Source organism: Neoarthrinium moseri, assembly GCF_022829205.1.
Source record: "Neoarthrinium moseri strain CBS 164.80 chromosome Unknown scaffold16_Wmoseri_CBS_16480, whole genome shotgun sequence".
NCBI classification, from domain to species: Eukaryota; Fungi; Ascomycota; class Sordariomycetes; order Amphisphaeriales; family Apiosporaceae; genus Neoarthrinium; species Neoarthrinium moseri.
Genome location: NW_026055130.1, coordinates 245,662 through 262,083, shown reverse-complemented (window position 1 = coordinate 262,083; position 16,422 = coordinate 245,662). Strand labels below are relative to the sequence as shown.

The 16,422-nt window shown below is 50.2% G+C and overlaps 6 protein-coding genes across 6 annotated transcripts; 4 read left to right on the top strand and 2 right to left on the bottom strand.

Moving 5' to 3' along the window:
* Nucleotides 1–481: 481 nt before the first annotated feature.
* JN550_005297 (uncharacterized protein) lies at nt 482–2,626 on the bottom strand (the record flags this gene model as incomplete). The annotated part of the gene is made up of 5 exons (XM_049316909.1): nt 482–1,312; nt 1,382–1,716; nt 1,780–1,928; nt 1,988–2,247; nt 2,303–2,626. The coding sequence occupies 5 exons, from the start codon at nt 2,624–2,626 to the stop codon at nt 482–484; spliced, it is 1,899 nt and encodes a 632-aa protein (XP_049172713.1).
* A 1,589-nt stretch (nt 2,627–4,215) lies between these two features.
* JN550_005296 (uncharacterized protein) lies at nt 4,216–5,700 on the top strand (the record flags this gene model as incomplete). Its single annotated transcript, XM_049316908.1, has 3 exons — nt 4,216–4,509; nt 4,606–5,147; nt 5,199–5,700. The coding sequence occupies 3 exons, from the start codon at nt 4,216–4,218 to the stop codon at nt 5,698–5,700; spliced, it is 1,338 nt and encodes a 445-aa protein (XP_049172712.1).
* A 381-nt stretch (nt 5,701–6,081) lies between these two features.
* JN550_005295 (uncharacterized protein) lies at nt 6,082–6,597 on the top strand (the record flags this gene model as incomplete). Its single annotated transcript, XM_049316907.1, has 3 exons — nt 6,082–6,240; nt 6,301–6,453; nt 6,505–6,597. 3 exons carry the CDS (start codon nt 6,082–6,084, stop codon nt 6,595–6,597), a joined length of 405 nt encoding a protein of 134 aa, XP_049172711.1.
* Nucleotides 6,598–7,071: 474 nt separating this feature from the next.
* Nucleotides 7,072–8,184, top strand: JN550_005294 (uncharacterized protein; the record flags this gene model as incomplete). Its single annotated transcript, XM_049316906.1, has 1 exon — nt 7,072–8,184. The coding sequence occupies one exon, from the start codon at nt 7,072–7,074 to the stop codon at nt 8,182–8,184; it is 1,113 nt and encodes a 370-aa protein (XP_049172710.1).
* A 4,496-nt stretch (nt 8,185–12,680) lies between these two features.
* On the top strand, nt 12,681–14,014 carry JN550_005293 (uncharacterized protein; the record flags this gene model as incomplete). The annotated part of the gene is made up of 4 exons (XM_049316904.1): nt 12,681–12,877; nt 12,923–13,085; nt 13,143–13,228; nt 13,279–14,014. The coding sequence occupies 4 exons, from the start codon at nt 12,681–12,683 to the stop codon at nt 14,012–14,014; spliced, it is 1,182 nt and encodes a 393-aa protein (XP_049172709.1).
* A 220-nt stretch (nt 14,015–14,234) lies between these two features.
* Nucleotides 14,235–15,838, bottom strand: JN550_005292 (uncharacterized protein; the record flags this gene model as incomplete). The annotated part of the gene is made up of 2 exons (XM_049316903.1): nt 14,235–15,746; nt 15,791–15,838. 2 exons carry the CDS (start codon nt 15,836–15,838, stop codon nt 14,235–14,237), a joined length of 1,560 nt encoding a protein of 519 aa, XP_049172708.1.
* Between the last annotated feature and the right edge of the window lie 584 nt (nt 15,839–16,422).

The following is a 16,422-nucleotide window of genomic DNA, read 5'->3' as shown; positions in this document are numbered from 1 at the left end:
CTTTACTACCTCTGTTATCCCCCATCAGGTTGATTGCCTCGAAGAAGCATCGTATGCCACAGCCGAGGAGATAATATCCTTGCTGCGTATGGGTGCCGTGGTGCTCCGCAGAAGAATGCTTCCAAGTCGCAAGCAATACGGCCCACTTTTCTTCCTCCAGGACGCTCTGTATTCCCGGCGATGGTCACTCCTTGAATTAGCGAACAAGTGTAAGTAGAATCAGTCTTGCCAGCAGTCTCTATATTGTGCTATGATGCAAGTTGTCCACGGCCTGCTTTTCTGCAGTATTATTCAATGATGATCCGTGAAGATTCCCCTACTGACATGAAGTTCTCCCCGTTGCGTCTCTTTGAACTCTGCAATTACTCATTGGCTAATCGTTCGACCGCCTTGCCCATTCCAGGTCTATACAAGCGTAGGGCGCAAAACAGGTGATTTTCTTGGGCTATATATATAGTAGGCAGAAAGAGTGAAAATATAATCAAGTACAAACTGTTTTTTCCTTCTTGTGGGGTGTTTTTCGAAATGCGGGTGGTATTATTCCCTCGAGGGCAGCTTTGATCTGCAGAGCCAAGGTCCGCGAATGCCACCGGTGCTGCTGCGTATACCCGCCCATGGTCCAGTAGTTGTCGATACGAAGCTGGCGCTTCCACAGGCCACGCACCTCACCTTCTACATCAAGTCCCCAAGTAGCATCCAAGCGTGCTGCTATGTCTTCAGGGCCCAGGACGTTCCCGGGACGTATGTTTCCCGCCGACTTCCCCAGAATCCCAGCAGCAGTCGTCCGCGCATTCTTGTCTTTGAAACCAGTGCACCATACTATCGCATCGGCGTCCTCACTTGTATGATCAGAGAATTGCAGCCCAGTAGAAGTAAAAGCGATGGGTTCGACCCCTGCCTTCACAGCCACTTTACCTTCGGCCAATAATTTGGTGGCCCCGATGTCAATGTAGTGGCCGCCGGCGTGTTCAAGCAAGTTCGACATCAGGGCCACATTTGGGTCCCGGCTATCGATGACAGGAAACCCAGCTGTTGCCAAGCCATCGTAACGGTGAGGTTCCTCGGACGCCATTTGCGCCATGAGACCCCGAGCCAGGGCGGCATCGACGCCCGCCGGCCCTGTCATCAGTAGTCTATCGCCTCCTTCTATGCCGACGGGATCGTAGACGCCGAGACTGCGAGGATCGCAAACATACTCGACCGGGCAAATATAGGTCGGAGACCGAACGACCATAGTCGTACGGAGCCCGGCGGCATGGCAGTCCTCTATGACATCGAAGGCCGTGTTAGCCGACCCAACGACCAGAACTGACTAGCAATATTAGAGTACATTTAGCATCCGCATGTTAACCTTTAATTGATCTTCTTGGTATTGACTTACTTTGGCTCCATGGTCTGACAGTTGCTTCGCATTTTTGTAATGCGCTGAATGGATGGAAATTCCCTTGTACAGATTGGATTCCGCGACGGATGGGATATGTGGAATTTGTGACGCAAAACCCGTTGCTTGCACAAGATGCTTACACGCTACTGAACGAATTCCGGCCGGGGTTTCAAATGCGATGTGCCACAGCTGGCTCTGGAGATCCAGAGAGGTTGAGACTATCGTGGCTGAAGTCACGATATTCAGGTTATAGGTATTGACGTATTTCCGGACATGGTCGGCTAACTCGTCTTTGGATAGGTGGTGGGGAGTTTGGAGATCTTTGTCGTATCCTGCAAAGGAAGCTTAGCACTTTCTGCGTAATGAACGTAACTGCGATCCAGGGAGAGGCTCACGCATGAAAGGAAGCTCACAAAACGAAGTCGGAACATGAAAGCGCAGAGAGTCGTAGCGGAGCGCCCAGTTGTCACCCACGCGAGCGTTACGCTCAGCTACGATACTCTCCACTCCGAGAGCCTTTAATCGTGCTGCAAGAGCCACGGCGCTATAGGGCGTTGTGTTAGTTCCTCATCGAAAGCTTGCTGTAATTATACAGGTGCTTACGCGTTACCGCCACCCAAGATGAATACGTCGGTTTCGAAGCTGGTGAGACCTAACAGGTCTCGCTTTGGCGATTCTAGCAAGGCCTCGTCTTCCGGCTGGATAGTCAAGTTCTCTATCCAAGTGCTCAAGATCCAGATCTTCCAGATAACAGTCTCACTTCCATTCTCAGTCTTGATCTTTGAAGGTAACAACCTCAGGTTTCCTCGGCAGGCCGCGGCAGGAGACCGGGTCCTGAAGGTAAATCCGCAGTCGATGAATTGCTGTTCACATACGTCCTTAGCGGAATGATTTCCCAGGTATTCTGCGCATACATACTAGCACAGGCGTTGCCGGAACAAATTGGGCCGTGCCGTCAATCCAAAAGCCGTTTTCGACGCCTCTGAGCCCTGTAGTTTCCAGAAAACTTGCTACAATGACGTCTGTAGTCTCAAAGGTCCGAAGATGCCAGGTAAGGGCCAATTGGTCTCGCCAAAATGACTGCTCTCGATAGAAACAATCCGCTAGAGACTGCGCGTCATTTGCTGATGCAGCAGCATTCACTTTATTCAAAATATCTCTGGCCAGGGCAGTCCCCTCTTCGGCACTTACTATGCCCACAGTTCCAGAGGGTATGGTTGGCAGTGGATTCTCGGCCATCATCTTCATCAAATCACCGGCTGGAGGGTACTCATCTTCCAGCCCGACTGGCAGCTCCGTTTCTGCTTCTTCGAATCAGTTGTATCTAGACATTTGGGTATCAAGTGACAGCCGCTTACTAGTTGTCATTATACCACGTGGACGATCCTTAACTGATTGGATACTTTACTGTCAGATGTGTCACAGTACGCTTTGCCAGGCACGAAGTCTGTACTGAAGCGTTCAGATGTTGGCGGGTGTAACATGAGACACACACAGTATCAAGGGATAAACTAGGTTAGTATCTTGCATGAGTGGTGTGTAAAGATTAAGTACTGTGTAGCAATGACCAAATTGCTCAGGGGGCCCCAGTATTCTTCTGGATATCTCCACCACAGCTCTTCGAGTTCAAGGGTCGTCTGACCCCGCCGCGTGTATAGCAGCGATATTTCACCTATTGGGGGGGTTACTTCCATGCTCCATGTTTGAGGGTATACTCAGTGAGTTATATCGCAAACACTGAGTGCCTATGTAGTTTTATATTGTTATACGCGTGCACTTACTGAGCAGATTTCAGTGCGAGAATGAACACGAACGGCATTTCTGCTCGTCATCGCTACACTTGGTGCGCCTCTTGACGCTGGACAAGTGAACCATGACAGCTGTAACTACGCAGGGTCCAACAAGGACCATTCATGGCACAGATAACCGAGAGCCGTAGGCGGATGTTGCGGAATCAAACCCTAGGCATTGCAATGACTCGGTACAGCGTTGGGGTGCCAGTCAGTGGGGCATTTATGGGCGTCTTTCTTCTTCTACTGGCGTGCCGTGTCGTTGGGACCAATCCTCTTCCGGGACTGTCCACGCTTATCAGTTCATGTCACGCCACCGACAGTGTTCTCAAAACAGAGCCCCATTTATAATCAACATGCCATTGCCGAGTTATCAACCGACAGTAGACGTTTGGTCTTGGGTAACGTAATGCACCACACTTTTCTTCCTGTACTCATTTACAGGAGCATACGTGCTTTAGCGCCAAGACATACTAGTTTCCTTGAATGATACGGTACGACATTTGTGACCCAAAGTGTTTACAATCTCAGAGCCATGTGGAGGCAAGTCTGAATACTAGAAACAGCGTAATTACTAGAGAAAAGGTTTCTATGGGAATTTGAGCAATTGCGACAAGCCACCATTGTAGCACATATTCTTTTGACCGACTGAGCTCGACTTCAATTTCATTTGGTGAAGGGATCCTGGATTGGTATCTATTGAGACCAGTACCTTGCCTTGTCTGCAGAGCGTCGAGACGACGGAATTGACAAGACTTGCGCGTACAAGGATTTTTAGGTTTTGTCCCTGCAATTACCGCCTTGGGATATGGAGAGCGATGATCACTGCTGGGTGACAGCCTAGGCAACGGGGTTTGGAAAGAGGAATCGTTGCCAACATGGCCGTGCAAATATACTTTCCTCAAGGCTCCTTGCAGTGGAAGTGAGGTTATCAAAACAAGCCAACTTAGCTCGTTTGCAACGACGCCATGATCCATTTCTTGTTCACACTTCTGACGCTCTAGTATACAACTTCCAGTCATCAAACCTTCTCCTTTCGCAATGGCGCTATCAGGCGACAATCTTGCGAGTCTCCTCGCCGCGCCCGCCCTAGATCATCCGGAAGGTATCGTGCCCAACTTCGACAATCCTCCCAACAAGAATGGGCTCGCTTGGTTTGTTACCACGTTTTGCATGGCTATCGCAACCCTTTGCCTCCTAATTCGCGCTTACGCTCGCATTATAATGCTAAAGCAGCCTGGAATTGAAGAAGGTATCGTAGTTGGCATTGTCCTCGTGCTATGGTTCGAAGCCCTGCTGACATTTTTTCCAACAGTTCTTATGCTCTTCGCTTATGTGAGTTGCCCAGACACGACCACCCACAACAGGTGTTAATCCCATCTCGAACTTAAAATCAAACAAGCTTTCAATAACCCAACTGACTTGGTCAAGGGGGCCTATTGGGGGACAGCTTATGCTGGTTATGCCATGATATTTACACCGGGATACTACGTCCACACTTGGGATCTGACCAATGGCGATTTGGTCAGGCCTCTTTATGTTGGTTACCTCGACAATTGCTCCGGGTACTTGTCTAACATCCTCCAGTTGATCCTTGTATACGGAAGCAGCTATTCAGCTGTCATGCCTTTGCTGAAGTCTGCGATATTATTAGACTGGTGCCGCGTGCTGGTCCCGGATAGAACAAGGAATACGTTTTGGTGGGGTTGCATGGCTATCATAACGCTTCAAGTCGTCTGGGGAATCACCTGTATAGTTCTATTGAACATGCAGTGTGTCCCTCATGCTGCCATCTACGAGTTCTATCTGGAGTCCAAGTGCTATTCCCTGTCCAGCGTCATGCTCACCTCGGCAAGTGTCCAGGTGTTTACGGACTTTACCATGGTATTGCTTCCCCAAAGGATCATATGGGGTCTAAATATGAATTGGCACAGGAAGATAGGGATTTCTCTCATATTCGGAGTCGGCATTCTGTGAGCCCCTGATCAAGTTCATCCCCACAGGAAAGTACTAACACCTAGCAGTGCCTGTGTCGGGGCAAGTGTGCGCCTGTCAACGACGGTGACGTTTGCCCACGAGTCCGATACCATGTATTACATCGGGCCCCTTCTGTTCTGGGCCTGCGCAGAGATGACCTGCGGGTTCTTCATTCTCTGTGTTCCCTGTCTACCTAAAGTTCTCAGTGAATCTGGCATTTCAAGGACCATCAGCAGTGCCTTCAAACTGAGCAATAAGGCTTCTACCGGGCCCTCGGAGTCTGATCCGAAACATGGGACACCTGGCTCGTCACGCGATAGGTTTAAATCTGTGAAGATTCTGGGCAGATACCGTCAGATGGATGACGATGGGATACCTCTGGGCAACACCCAGGCCTCGGAGTCTGACGAAGATTATCTGCAGCATGGCCATGATGTTGTGGATAGGAGTGGCGAAATAGGAGTCACGCGTACCACACATATCACTGTCAGTTCAAGTTTCGCTACTGGTGCAAACGATAGCGAGAGTAGCATACCCTGGAAGGGGTAGAAGAGTCAAGGGCACGGTGCCATTGGCAAGTGTTGGACTGATCAATATGAACCCATTTTCCACGTTCTTCTCGTAGACGACCGGGGGGTCGTCGTATTGGTAATTCTCACTTTCGCGACTTTGGTATCAAACTCCCAATGTCTTTATAAGGAAGGCCGATGACTATCGGGGATGGGCATTGCGGGTGGTTGCCGATGCCGCAGGTCGGCCCCTCGCCGATGATAGGCGCTGTTGCGCCCTTTTGCGGGCAGGCTCAGTGGATACCCCGCGCGCTTCAGTAAAGAAACCCCTTTCGTCAGATCAGTTCGATCAGGACTGTGTCAAACGCATCAAGTCCTTCGTCTTGAGAGAAGCTTCACAGGTTAGAGAAAACGTGTCACGATGGCGCCGATTACGCGAGTATACACGGACAAGGCGCCGAAGCCTCTGCCTCAATTTTCGCAGGCTGTTAAGTACAACGGCATGGTATACTGCTCGGGCAACATTGGCCTCGATCCGGCGACTTTCAAGATGGTTGATGGCGGCATCAAGGAACAGACGGTGAGTTCTGAAGTTGGAATCCATTGAGGACTGGGAGAGCTCACTGGACTTCACAAATAGCGACAGGCACTCCGTAACCTCTCGGCGGTGCTGGCGGAGGCAGGAAGCAGTTTCAACAACGTCGTGAAGGTTAACATTTTCATAACTACGATGGACAACTTTTCCACGATGAACGAGGCTTTCGATGAGTTCTTCACGCAAGATATCAAGCCGGTGAGTACCTGGAAAACCTAGACGGTCCACAAGGAATACTAATGAAGGCAGTGCCGTACTTGTGTGGCAGTTTATCAACTGCCACTTAATGCCCTAGTGGAGATTGAGTGCACAGCATTCTTGGACTCGGCGGCAAAGCTATAGAATCCGCTCGCCGAGGGATTACTGGTCATGGGAGCTGGGGAGAGGTAACTCCAAGCTACCATACATACCTACCTAGGTACTTACTAGGAAATTCGGTCACTTGGATGGGTCACTATAGCATGAAAGATGTAATTCATGGTAAATCAATACTACTAGGGATGCACAACATGTAAGCACAATGGGAGTTTGACAGATGACAAATGTAACATCAAGCATACACATCTTCCATTGGACGCTCAATCAATGCCGCTGGACTGCGCTAAGATTTCCCCAGAGTTGGGAGCGCGGGACCCAGCGGACCCCTGAAACTGTACCTGAAAGCTTAGGCCCTTTTAGTGCTGTGACGTCGTCGATCGGCGGCTGCATCGTAAAAATGTCGACAGCTCATGACCTTTCACAAAAGTGTGCGACAGCGCTGACGGGTTGGGGGCGATTTCCTTCACGACTGCCCGAATCACCATCGCCATCACCATCATGAATTGTCAAGCCGGAAGAAGGCGCCTACTACGCGTCAAGCCGTCCTTTGCGCACCGTGGACAGATTTCGAGCCCCTTGTCCCCTTTCGCGGTGTCGAGCGCGCCGCGCCAGTCCAGCCTCTGCGCGAAGTCGTCGCCAGCATCGCGCGTCAGCTGTCGCTATGCCTCCAGCTCCGCAGAAGCCCGTGCAAAACCAGAGCCCCAGTCGGAAGTTGTTGCAAGCCGACCTGTAACAGCCCCTCTGGATGCTACGTCACAGATCCCGACGCCAATCAATCCCGACATCGCCATCTCTTCGACCCTCAACCCGCCCGCTTCAACCCGTCCACCGCCCCTCGATACGCCGACGCGGGAGCCCGACTCGTCCCTATTCCCGTATCTGCTCAAGCTCGGCAAAGCCTATGCCACGTTCTACAAAAACGGGGTGAAGGCCATTCTCACGAACCGCCGCCTACTCAAAGAAGTATCACATAGCTTGAATGCGCCTCCCCATATCAAGAACCCGGACACCAAAGTACGACCGACACGAGCCGCAGTGCTCCTCCGGGAACGGACCAACCATGACCTTTCGCGGTTGCCGTTGTTTGGATTGGTGGTATTGATCTGTGGAGAATTCACGCCTCTGGTAGTCCTGGCCTTTCCGAAGATGACTCCGTACACGTGCCGCATACCGAAACAAATCGAGAAGCTGCGGACCAAGGCTCAAGAGAGACGTGCGGCGTCGCAACGTAACCTGGGCTACGTAGCAGACTCTGCCGCACTGGAGAAAGTGACCTCGGGCCACATTGTGAGGTCACTCGCTCTTGGGAGCAGTATATGGGACAAGGCCGGCATCGACCCGCCCTTTGCTGCCACCAGGGCGTCAAATGCCATCAAGAGAATCCTTCAAGATGACGTTATGATCAGGGACGGTGGTGGTGTTGATGTCTTGGAGCCAGAGGAAGTCGTGCTCGCCTGCGAAGACCGGGCTATGGACGTGAGGAATGCGAACGTTGACGCTTTACGGGCGAGGCTGGCCGACTGGATTCAGACGACGACTCAAGCGGAAGGAGATGATGGCGAGGCCATCGTGCGTAAGTTGTTCATTGGACCTCGCGACAAGACAGATTAAAGTCCACAGGGTTACTTTTCCCAGTCTCAGGCTCGTTGGGGTAGACATTCCCATAAGGACCTGGTGGTCACACTTGTACCATATTAAATTGCATCAGTCTGGGGACGCGTGACGGCAGACAATGTCAGTGCTTGCCAGAGGGTTGTTTAGAGACGGTTGCTGACGGCCGGCGCAATAGATGGATAGATCAGCCAGTGTATGATATAGATTGGGGAATTCCATTCTCAGAACATGGAGACAGTCTCAGAGCGCACAACCCAAAAGTATAGCCTTCTCCTCTCTGAACAGTAACACAATTTTACAACACGCCTCGAAAGATAATCTTAATTCTTCATTCAGTATAATAGTGTGAAGCCCAGTCACGAGAATGCTACCTGAGTATGCTATAGTTGTTATCACAAGCTACACAATGCTGCTTACTTTCCCTAGACCTGCTGTTGGTCGCTGCCCCATATCACCACTTCTAACTCCTAGTTGCTTATAGCTTTAATCCATCTAGTTCCTGCGGCGGTTTCTCGGAGCTGAGTTCATGTCTACTTCCCTGTGACGCTTGGTATTGATATGCTGATGCAGTTGGGTAGGATCCTATGTTCTCGTGCCAACCTGTGCTGGACAGTTCGGCCTGCGGCCTTCGTCGACTGCCTACGAACCAGAACCCAAGTAAAACAGCAAGAGTCAGCGGGATACCAACGCCCAGTCCCACGCCAAGACCCAGTCCCAGATTATTCCCGCTGTTGCCCGAGGATCCCGAAGCCGTAATTGTAGGGGCGGTCGTCGAACTTGTCGAAGCTCCGACTGATGTTAATGAAGAAACGCTACTTGATGTAGAACTAATGCTGGAAGTAGCCAAGCTCGTAACGGTAGTTATGACCTCAACTGCATCTAATTCAAAGGCCTGCGTCGAATTATCGCAGTCACATCCGCTTTGGCCGTAGCAACAGAAGAGGTTCTTCCCACACCCTACCACACCGTTGCCTCCAGCTGTTGAGACATTGTTCATAAGTTGACTCCTCTCCAACAGAAGGCGCATAAAGTCCAAGGACTCACCTTTGATACACGCTGTGGGGCAGGTTGAGACCGAGCCGCCAGCCCATCCTTTGACGGTGCAAGAATCTGTGAAGTACAGAATCGCCTGGTTATGTGGTGTTACACATATTCCATTGCTTGCACAATAATCGCCCACCGCACAGCACGACGCGGGATGGCCATTCTGCGAGCAAGGACTTCGATTGCTGACTTCATTATCAAATGGATCGTAGCATCTAGCCATAGTTGGTTCCTAGAACAGCGTCGCTGTGGTGGTAGTGATGGTGCGTTGAGTGTATACCCATTCAAGATATGACTTGAACATCAGGTAAACACCGTGCCTATGGTCATCGGTCAAACCTAAAAGACAATTTAAGAGGCTTCAAAGTAGGGAATGAAGTTTCTTGTCCTCCCAGCGACTTCCAATTTTGTCGGGCTGTAGGGGGCTGTTCACGCACATTGGTGGCACAGCTTGAAGGATGTCGACAAACTTGGTTTCGAACCTCAAGTTTGGCCCCGGTATATCTGGCGCAGTCCAATTATACTTCGTAAGACTACCATGGCAACCATTCCTGCTTTCGCTGACTGGCCAAACCGTAGCCCCCAACCACGCAAGCTTCGGCAGTACTTCCTAAAGGGGTTCACTCAACGATCTCGGCTAGCCTTTTACACTTGGATGCTTATCCTCGGGGCCAGGGTCAATCGAAGCAGTCAGACTTACAATATGGGTAGGGCTTGAATATTGTAACGTAGGTCTCTCCCAAGTGTTCAACGGGTCTCACCTTCATTTTATAGGGCCCTGCTAGACTTCTGCTATACCCGTATATGTAATGGATGTCAGTGTATAGGCACATAGAAACCATGCACCCCAATGTTTTTCCGACTATGTACAGGCCCTTGAGCACTAATTGAATCATCTATGCACGCCGAAAAGATCGTCAACAGCGGGTCAGAGATGTGATCCTATAGGAATATCCCTACTCACCTCTTGGTTCTCACATCTTACGCACAACCCTCCATATTCATAGGCAATGTGCCACCCACGTTGGTCACGTGGTTTCACTACTTTTAGAGCGCAGCATATTCCAGTCAAATGTTAGCTTCTACGCAAATCTGCATTTACATAGTCCAATCCGTCCATGAACTTCTAGGCGTTAAAGTTCGGGACGTATCACTCATGGTGGCAGTCGCCCAAAGGCACATCAGGTTTTCCGTGTTTGGTGGGATTCAGGTCAGCCATCCACAGTATCAGTCTTGCTGGTCCGAAGGTCATAGTTGTACTCTCATATTCAATGAAGTTTAAATTCACAGACAGGAAGCCTTCTTTCCATTGCTAAGGAAACAATGAGAATCTTGCTCCAAGTTGTATCACACGAGTACGTGAGACCATATCTCACCTTATCGCGAACCAGCCACGCATCATCCAAAAGTACATCAGATATTCAGTGACGGTTGCACAGGAGAACTCATGAATATTCAATGAATCTCAGGCTTAGCTACTAGCGCACTGTAGTTTCTGCTACAGATCCGTGCATTACAATACTCAGTCCAGTCAATTAACCGAGATCCTGCCAGCTTCTGATCTCTTTTCTGGATCCGTTAGGCAGCTTGCTCATGCTATGTTGTCTCTAGCTTGATTGGAAGCGCGGATTCCAGCGACAGCGCAGACAGAAGCCACCCGAGTCACTGTGGCACCAGCATTCGGAATAGAAGGTTTTAAGCCTCTGAAGGCTCCTTTAGACTCTGGCCTGAGACTGAAAAGCCTCGTCATCCGAGATACACAATGCGTGCTGCTCTCCACTGTGCCATTGAAACCAGCGGGATGGGAAGATAGTCCAAGAGTGGTTTGCCGTAAATATGCAGAATTCCTGGCAAGTAGTGATATTTTATTTCCCCGACTCCATCCTCATTCACGAGTAAAGGAAATCGCATATGATAGAATTCTGGAAACCTCTGGCACATCCTCGGTTGTCTTGCGTGATGCTTAAACGCGATCACCAGAATGTACAAGTTGACCGCGTTGGCACGTCGTGCGCTGGGACGTCGAACTCCAGGAAAGTTAGCTTCAGTCCTTGAAACAATGTAACTAGTGAAATCATTAATTGAAATCCCGGTTTTTCTCATTCTCCAGTTCCACAATCATTACCTTTGCACATAATGCGTATATTATACCACACCGACATGGATGGCCATGACGTTGGTTGGCCCCCTACCAACCTTATCTGATTTTGACTTTCCTCTGAGATTGAGATCATTGGTCACCAAATATTTTAGATCATGCTGCGACCCGCGCGCCGGGTTATGGCCAAGGACTTAGCCTCAGCCACGTGTGATGCAACCCGAAACGTGACACATCCTTTAGTAAGCCCCCTTGGCACGAATTAAGCTTCATGCTTGGTATAGTCATCCTTAAGAAGGCAAGGGGGCGCATAGCATGAAACATCGTCGCTTGTTCGTAACAAACACAAATAAAGAGTCTAATTCTAGAATAACATTGTATGCCAACGTTAACTAATAATAGACCTTGGACGAAATCATGCCTTGGCAGTGCAACAGACAGCGACGTTGACTGGAAAAGCTCCAGCCATGGTTGAATGCTCTCTCACCAAAGTACACACTCGGTTAAATCCAGAGAACCGAGGCTGTTCGTGGTGAGTGAAAAGGTAGAGATGAAACTACCACGTACTACTTGTTGCAGTGCACGAAAAGGATTGTATCTATGTGCCCCTAGTTATCTGAAATCCTGACTTATACAGCTAAGAAACTTGGGTTCAAACCTAGTGCTTGCCATTTGGTATCAGGGCCCGATATTTATTAGAATATCTCTACCTCCGCAAGTCGCGCTTGTAATAAAGCCGGATAGATATCATGAGCCCACAATTCACACCCTGTACACCCGCTCTACTGAAACAGGTAGGATGGGTCCCTTGCCCTGCTCACTGAGATAGGCTCCGGTCAGCTGCAGTAGTTGGAATAAATGGAGAAAAATGCCTTGAAAGTTCTGCGTGCCCAGAAAGCTTAAACCCACCGTGATCGGCGTGCGGAGATGAATTTTGCAATTTTCGCTACGAGTGGAACTTTTTGCGGGATTTCTTAACCAAAATGAAGTCATAAAGATAGTGGTGCATGCTGCTATGGCCAAAAGAGAAGGAACATCACTGGTTTTCTGTTGCATGTATAGGCCATATTACCACAATTGGAGATGTGGAGCTACATCTTTTGACAGCAACAAGCTTAATTCCCGCATATGCCATGTGGCCCATGCCACACGCGAAATGCGAGGCTCCACATCTGCCAGCTTTGCGGTAAGGACTATATATGCGACAGCATGGACAAAGCTTCTTAAAGGCAGGAAACTTTATGACACAGCCCATGAGAGATATACCTTAGATATGAGTATATGATAAAGATCATCCGTCTATTCACTAGTCCCAGCCGAACACACCTCGAGCTGTGCCTGAATTACGACCATGTTTCTGTCCTGCCTATTGACGGCTCTTTGCGTGAAGTCGGTTCTTGCGGCCCCGGCTGCACGTAATGTTTCTGATCCGGCCTTGTCTCAATTCTATGATCTACTAGCCGAAGCGTCTTCCAAGCAAGCAGCCCTCCTTGCATCGACCAATAGCTCGACCTGCAACAGCGAAAACATTGTTGTGCGCAAGCCATGGTAAGTGCATCAACAGTATTTTGTGGTCCAAACCTAATTTTTCAGGGGCTCTATCAATGAAGCAGAACGGAAAGCTTATACAGACGCTGTATTATGCTTACAAAGCTTGCCTGCCAATACGCCCAGCGACCTGGTACCTGGAGCCAAAACACGATACGACGACTTTGTTGCTGTACACCTTAACAAAACGCTTACAATTCACTGGACGGTATGCAGTTCATGGTGGATAGACATCTATCTTACAGTCATCTAACGAGCTTTTCAGGGAAATTTTCTCTCGTGGCACCGTTGGTTTATCTACACTTACGAGCAAGCTCTGCGAAATGAATGTGGTTACAAAGGCAGTCAACCGTAAGGTCTTCACCCGTAGGTCTCAGAAAGCTCAAGCTGATAATAGATAGCTACTGGAATTGGGGTCTATATGCGAATGATCCCGCTTCGTCGCCGATTTTCGATGGGGGAGAGTACAGTATGGGTGGCAACGGGGAGTACATTGCGGGCAGGGGAGACCTCGTCCTCAACCCTGACGAAAACACAACCGTCCGTATCCCCGCTGGGACTGGTGGCGGCTGCGTAAAATCAGGGCCATTCAAAGACATGGTTGTCAATCTCGGCCCCGTCGCCCTGCCGATCAATAACGGCTCAACCATCGGGGCCCCGAATGGAGGCTTGGACTGGAACCCGCGTTGTCTCGCACGGGACGTCACGACTGAGCCCAACCTGCGCTATGCCAACAGCACGTCCATAATTCACCTTCTCACGACGCCGAAGGACATTGCCAGCTTCCAAGAAACCATGCAGGGCCCCATTGGCTCAGGCGACCTTGGCGTTCACGGCGGCGGACATTATACAATCGGGGGCAACCCAGCCGACGACGTCTATATTTCCCCGGGAGATCCAGTTTTCTTCCTGCATCACGGAATGATTGACCTGACGTGGTGGCTGTGGCAGTCATTGGACTTCAAGAACCGCCAATACATGATCTCCGGCACGCGCACGTTCATGAACTCGCCAGCTACTAGCAATGCCACACTGGATGATGTCGTCGATCTCGGGTGCGCAGGTGGTTATCCGATCACCATCCGAGAGCTGACGAGCACCGTTGGTGGCCCATTTTGCTATAGATACGAAGCATAGTATTGCATTCCTACTGCAAACATTCAGGATATCCTATAGAGTCCTACTGAAATAGAGATAGACCATAGATAGCGTCCAATAAACCTTGACCCAGCTGTCTGTGCTATATGTGTGGTTCTACGAAAGTGCAATGCTTAGCATGATCCTGATTTTCTTGATCGTACTCCTCACAGATTTATGGTCAGTCCTATTGGTAACCTTGATCATGTAAACACTCCTTCTACTCGGAGAGGTCTTGACGCTGCTTCAGATCAACCATCAGAGGCCCTTTGATCCATAGAAACCAGCTCTTCTGCTTTTTGGCCCATCCGTCCCAATCTTTAGACTCATCCAAGGTCATCTGAGGACGGCTCAAGTCGAAGTGCCAGAGCAGCTTCGCCAGAATGAGGTGCATTTCTGCCTTGGCCAAGTTCAAGCCGATGCAGTTCCGCGGCCCGTAGCTGAAAGGCTGGAAGACACCATGCTTGTTGTCATCATCGAACTCCTTCGGTCTGCCTCCTCCCACGGGGAGCCACCGTTCCGGAGCGAACTTTTCTGGGTCTCTAAAGTTGTATGGCGAGTTGGCTGCGACGTGCTTTGGGCAGAACACCCGTGTACCCTCGGGGAGAAAAGCCCCGCCAAGGGTGTCGCCACCTTTCGGGGCAACTCGAGGCGCGAATATAGGTACTGGATCGTAGGCTCGTATTGTCTCTTGGAGTACTAAATCCATGTAAGGAAGGCAAAGTGGGGAAGTGGATGCGACCGTCATTGCTTCGTCGTCCGCAAAAGCGTCGCGGACTTCCTTTGTGACCTTGGACAAGACCTCAGGGTTCTGTAGTAAATAATACGTTACACCACTGAGAAGCGTTGCGGTAGTTTCGGATCCAGCGAAGACCATATCCCCAGCTGTGCTCTCCAGTTCCTCGAAGGTGAATCCCTCCTGGCCTTCCTTATCCTCCTTCAAGTCGTTCTTCTTCTTGACTACTAGCCCGTGCTTGAGCAAGCCGTCAAAGAAGTCGCCACGAGATTGGTCGAATGAAAGTCGGTTGGTGAGCTTCTCCTTTACGTATTGGTAGTTGGACTTCACATCCTCGAACATATCCCGTGGTAAAAGTACCAAAGCAAGTGCTGATAAGCCCCACCGTTGAAGTATACCCATGAGCGCAGCCGGCCGCAGTAGTCGGAAGGTCATCTCCATGAACCGGTGGTCGGCTTCATCTCTGAGGCACCCGAATGGCTCCCCAAATGCGAGGTCCCCAATGATATCCATTGTTGTCCAGCTAAACCAATCGACCAAATTCACCGGACCAGTCTTGCTTGCAAGGCCAGCGATGAGGAGATCAACATATTGCAGAATCCGTGGAGCTTGGTCCCGGAGACCTTGGTTAGAAAAGGCATGGGCCAAGCTGCGGCGGAAACGGCGGTGGTCATCTCTCGCGGCGCCTATAATGCCCGGAACCCCGTTAAAATATGTGAAACCGTCGCCTTTGAACCACTCTTGATGGCCTTGACGGAATCCATAGGCATCCCTCCAGACACTACGCCCATCAATGTATGATAATTCGTTCGGCCGAGTACGAACGATCGGGCCGTGCTTTCTGTGCAGCTCTTGAAGCGCAGAGACCGCATCCCCCTTCATCATCACGATATCCCAGGGTATGCTGGTAGCGGCATTGAGCCACGGTCCAGGAAATCTTTTGAGAGGAGAGAAGAACAGATTGTATATGACCTGGTATATGATGCGACCAATCCCCTAGACGCTGTTAGGACAAGGTGTTTGATGAATGTTCGACGTACCAAAGTAGACACCAACGCCAGTAATACGAAAACACTCGAGGTCGCCATGGTACTGCCGCTCACCGCAGGAGGTGGTTAGTCGTGATTGATAACCAAGTATTGAATCTGTTACACAGACTCTCCGTGATCGTAATCTTACGATGTTCCTTTTGAGGATATATGAACTGTAGTTTGCCGGGGCATGCTTTATTTTATACCTCTGCACTTCCAGCACAGGAAATGACACATCAGTCAGGCGCCTTCGACCGTTCCAGGTTCAGTCAGGCGTTTGAGGTATCTGGCAGTCGATGTAGTACTCAAGCAGGCTGGCGGACACTTCATTGGTCACACGGCGGCGCGAATGTGCAGGATGCAGCGAGCCTTCAACGCCTGGATTGGACGCTCGTCGAAGTCCCAGACTGCTCCACTCAATGGTAGACCGTGATAAGCAATCAAACAGCCGCAACCAAATAGATACGACACTCTACATTTCCCGGATTATGCACGCCCCCCAACTCATTTTCTATCTGGATACTCCGGCCTGAGCAAAGCACCAGCCAAGGTCTGAATGGTATACGACGCCATTGCTACGGCAGCCCAAATATCACCTTTCGTGACCATGCAGGTGACATCCGGGCTCCATCAGGTTGTTC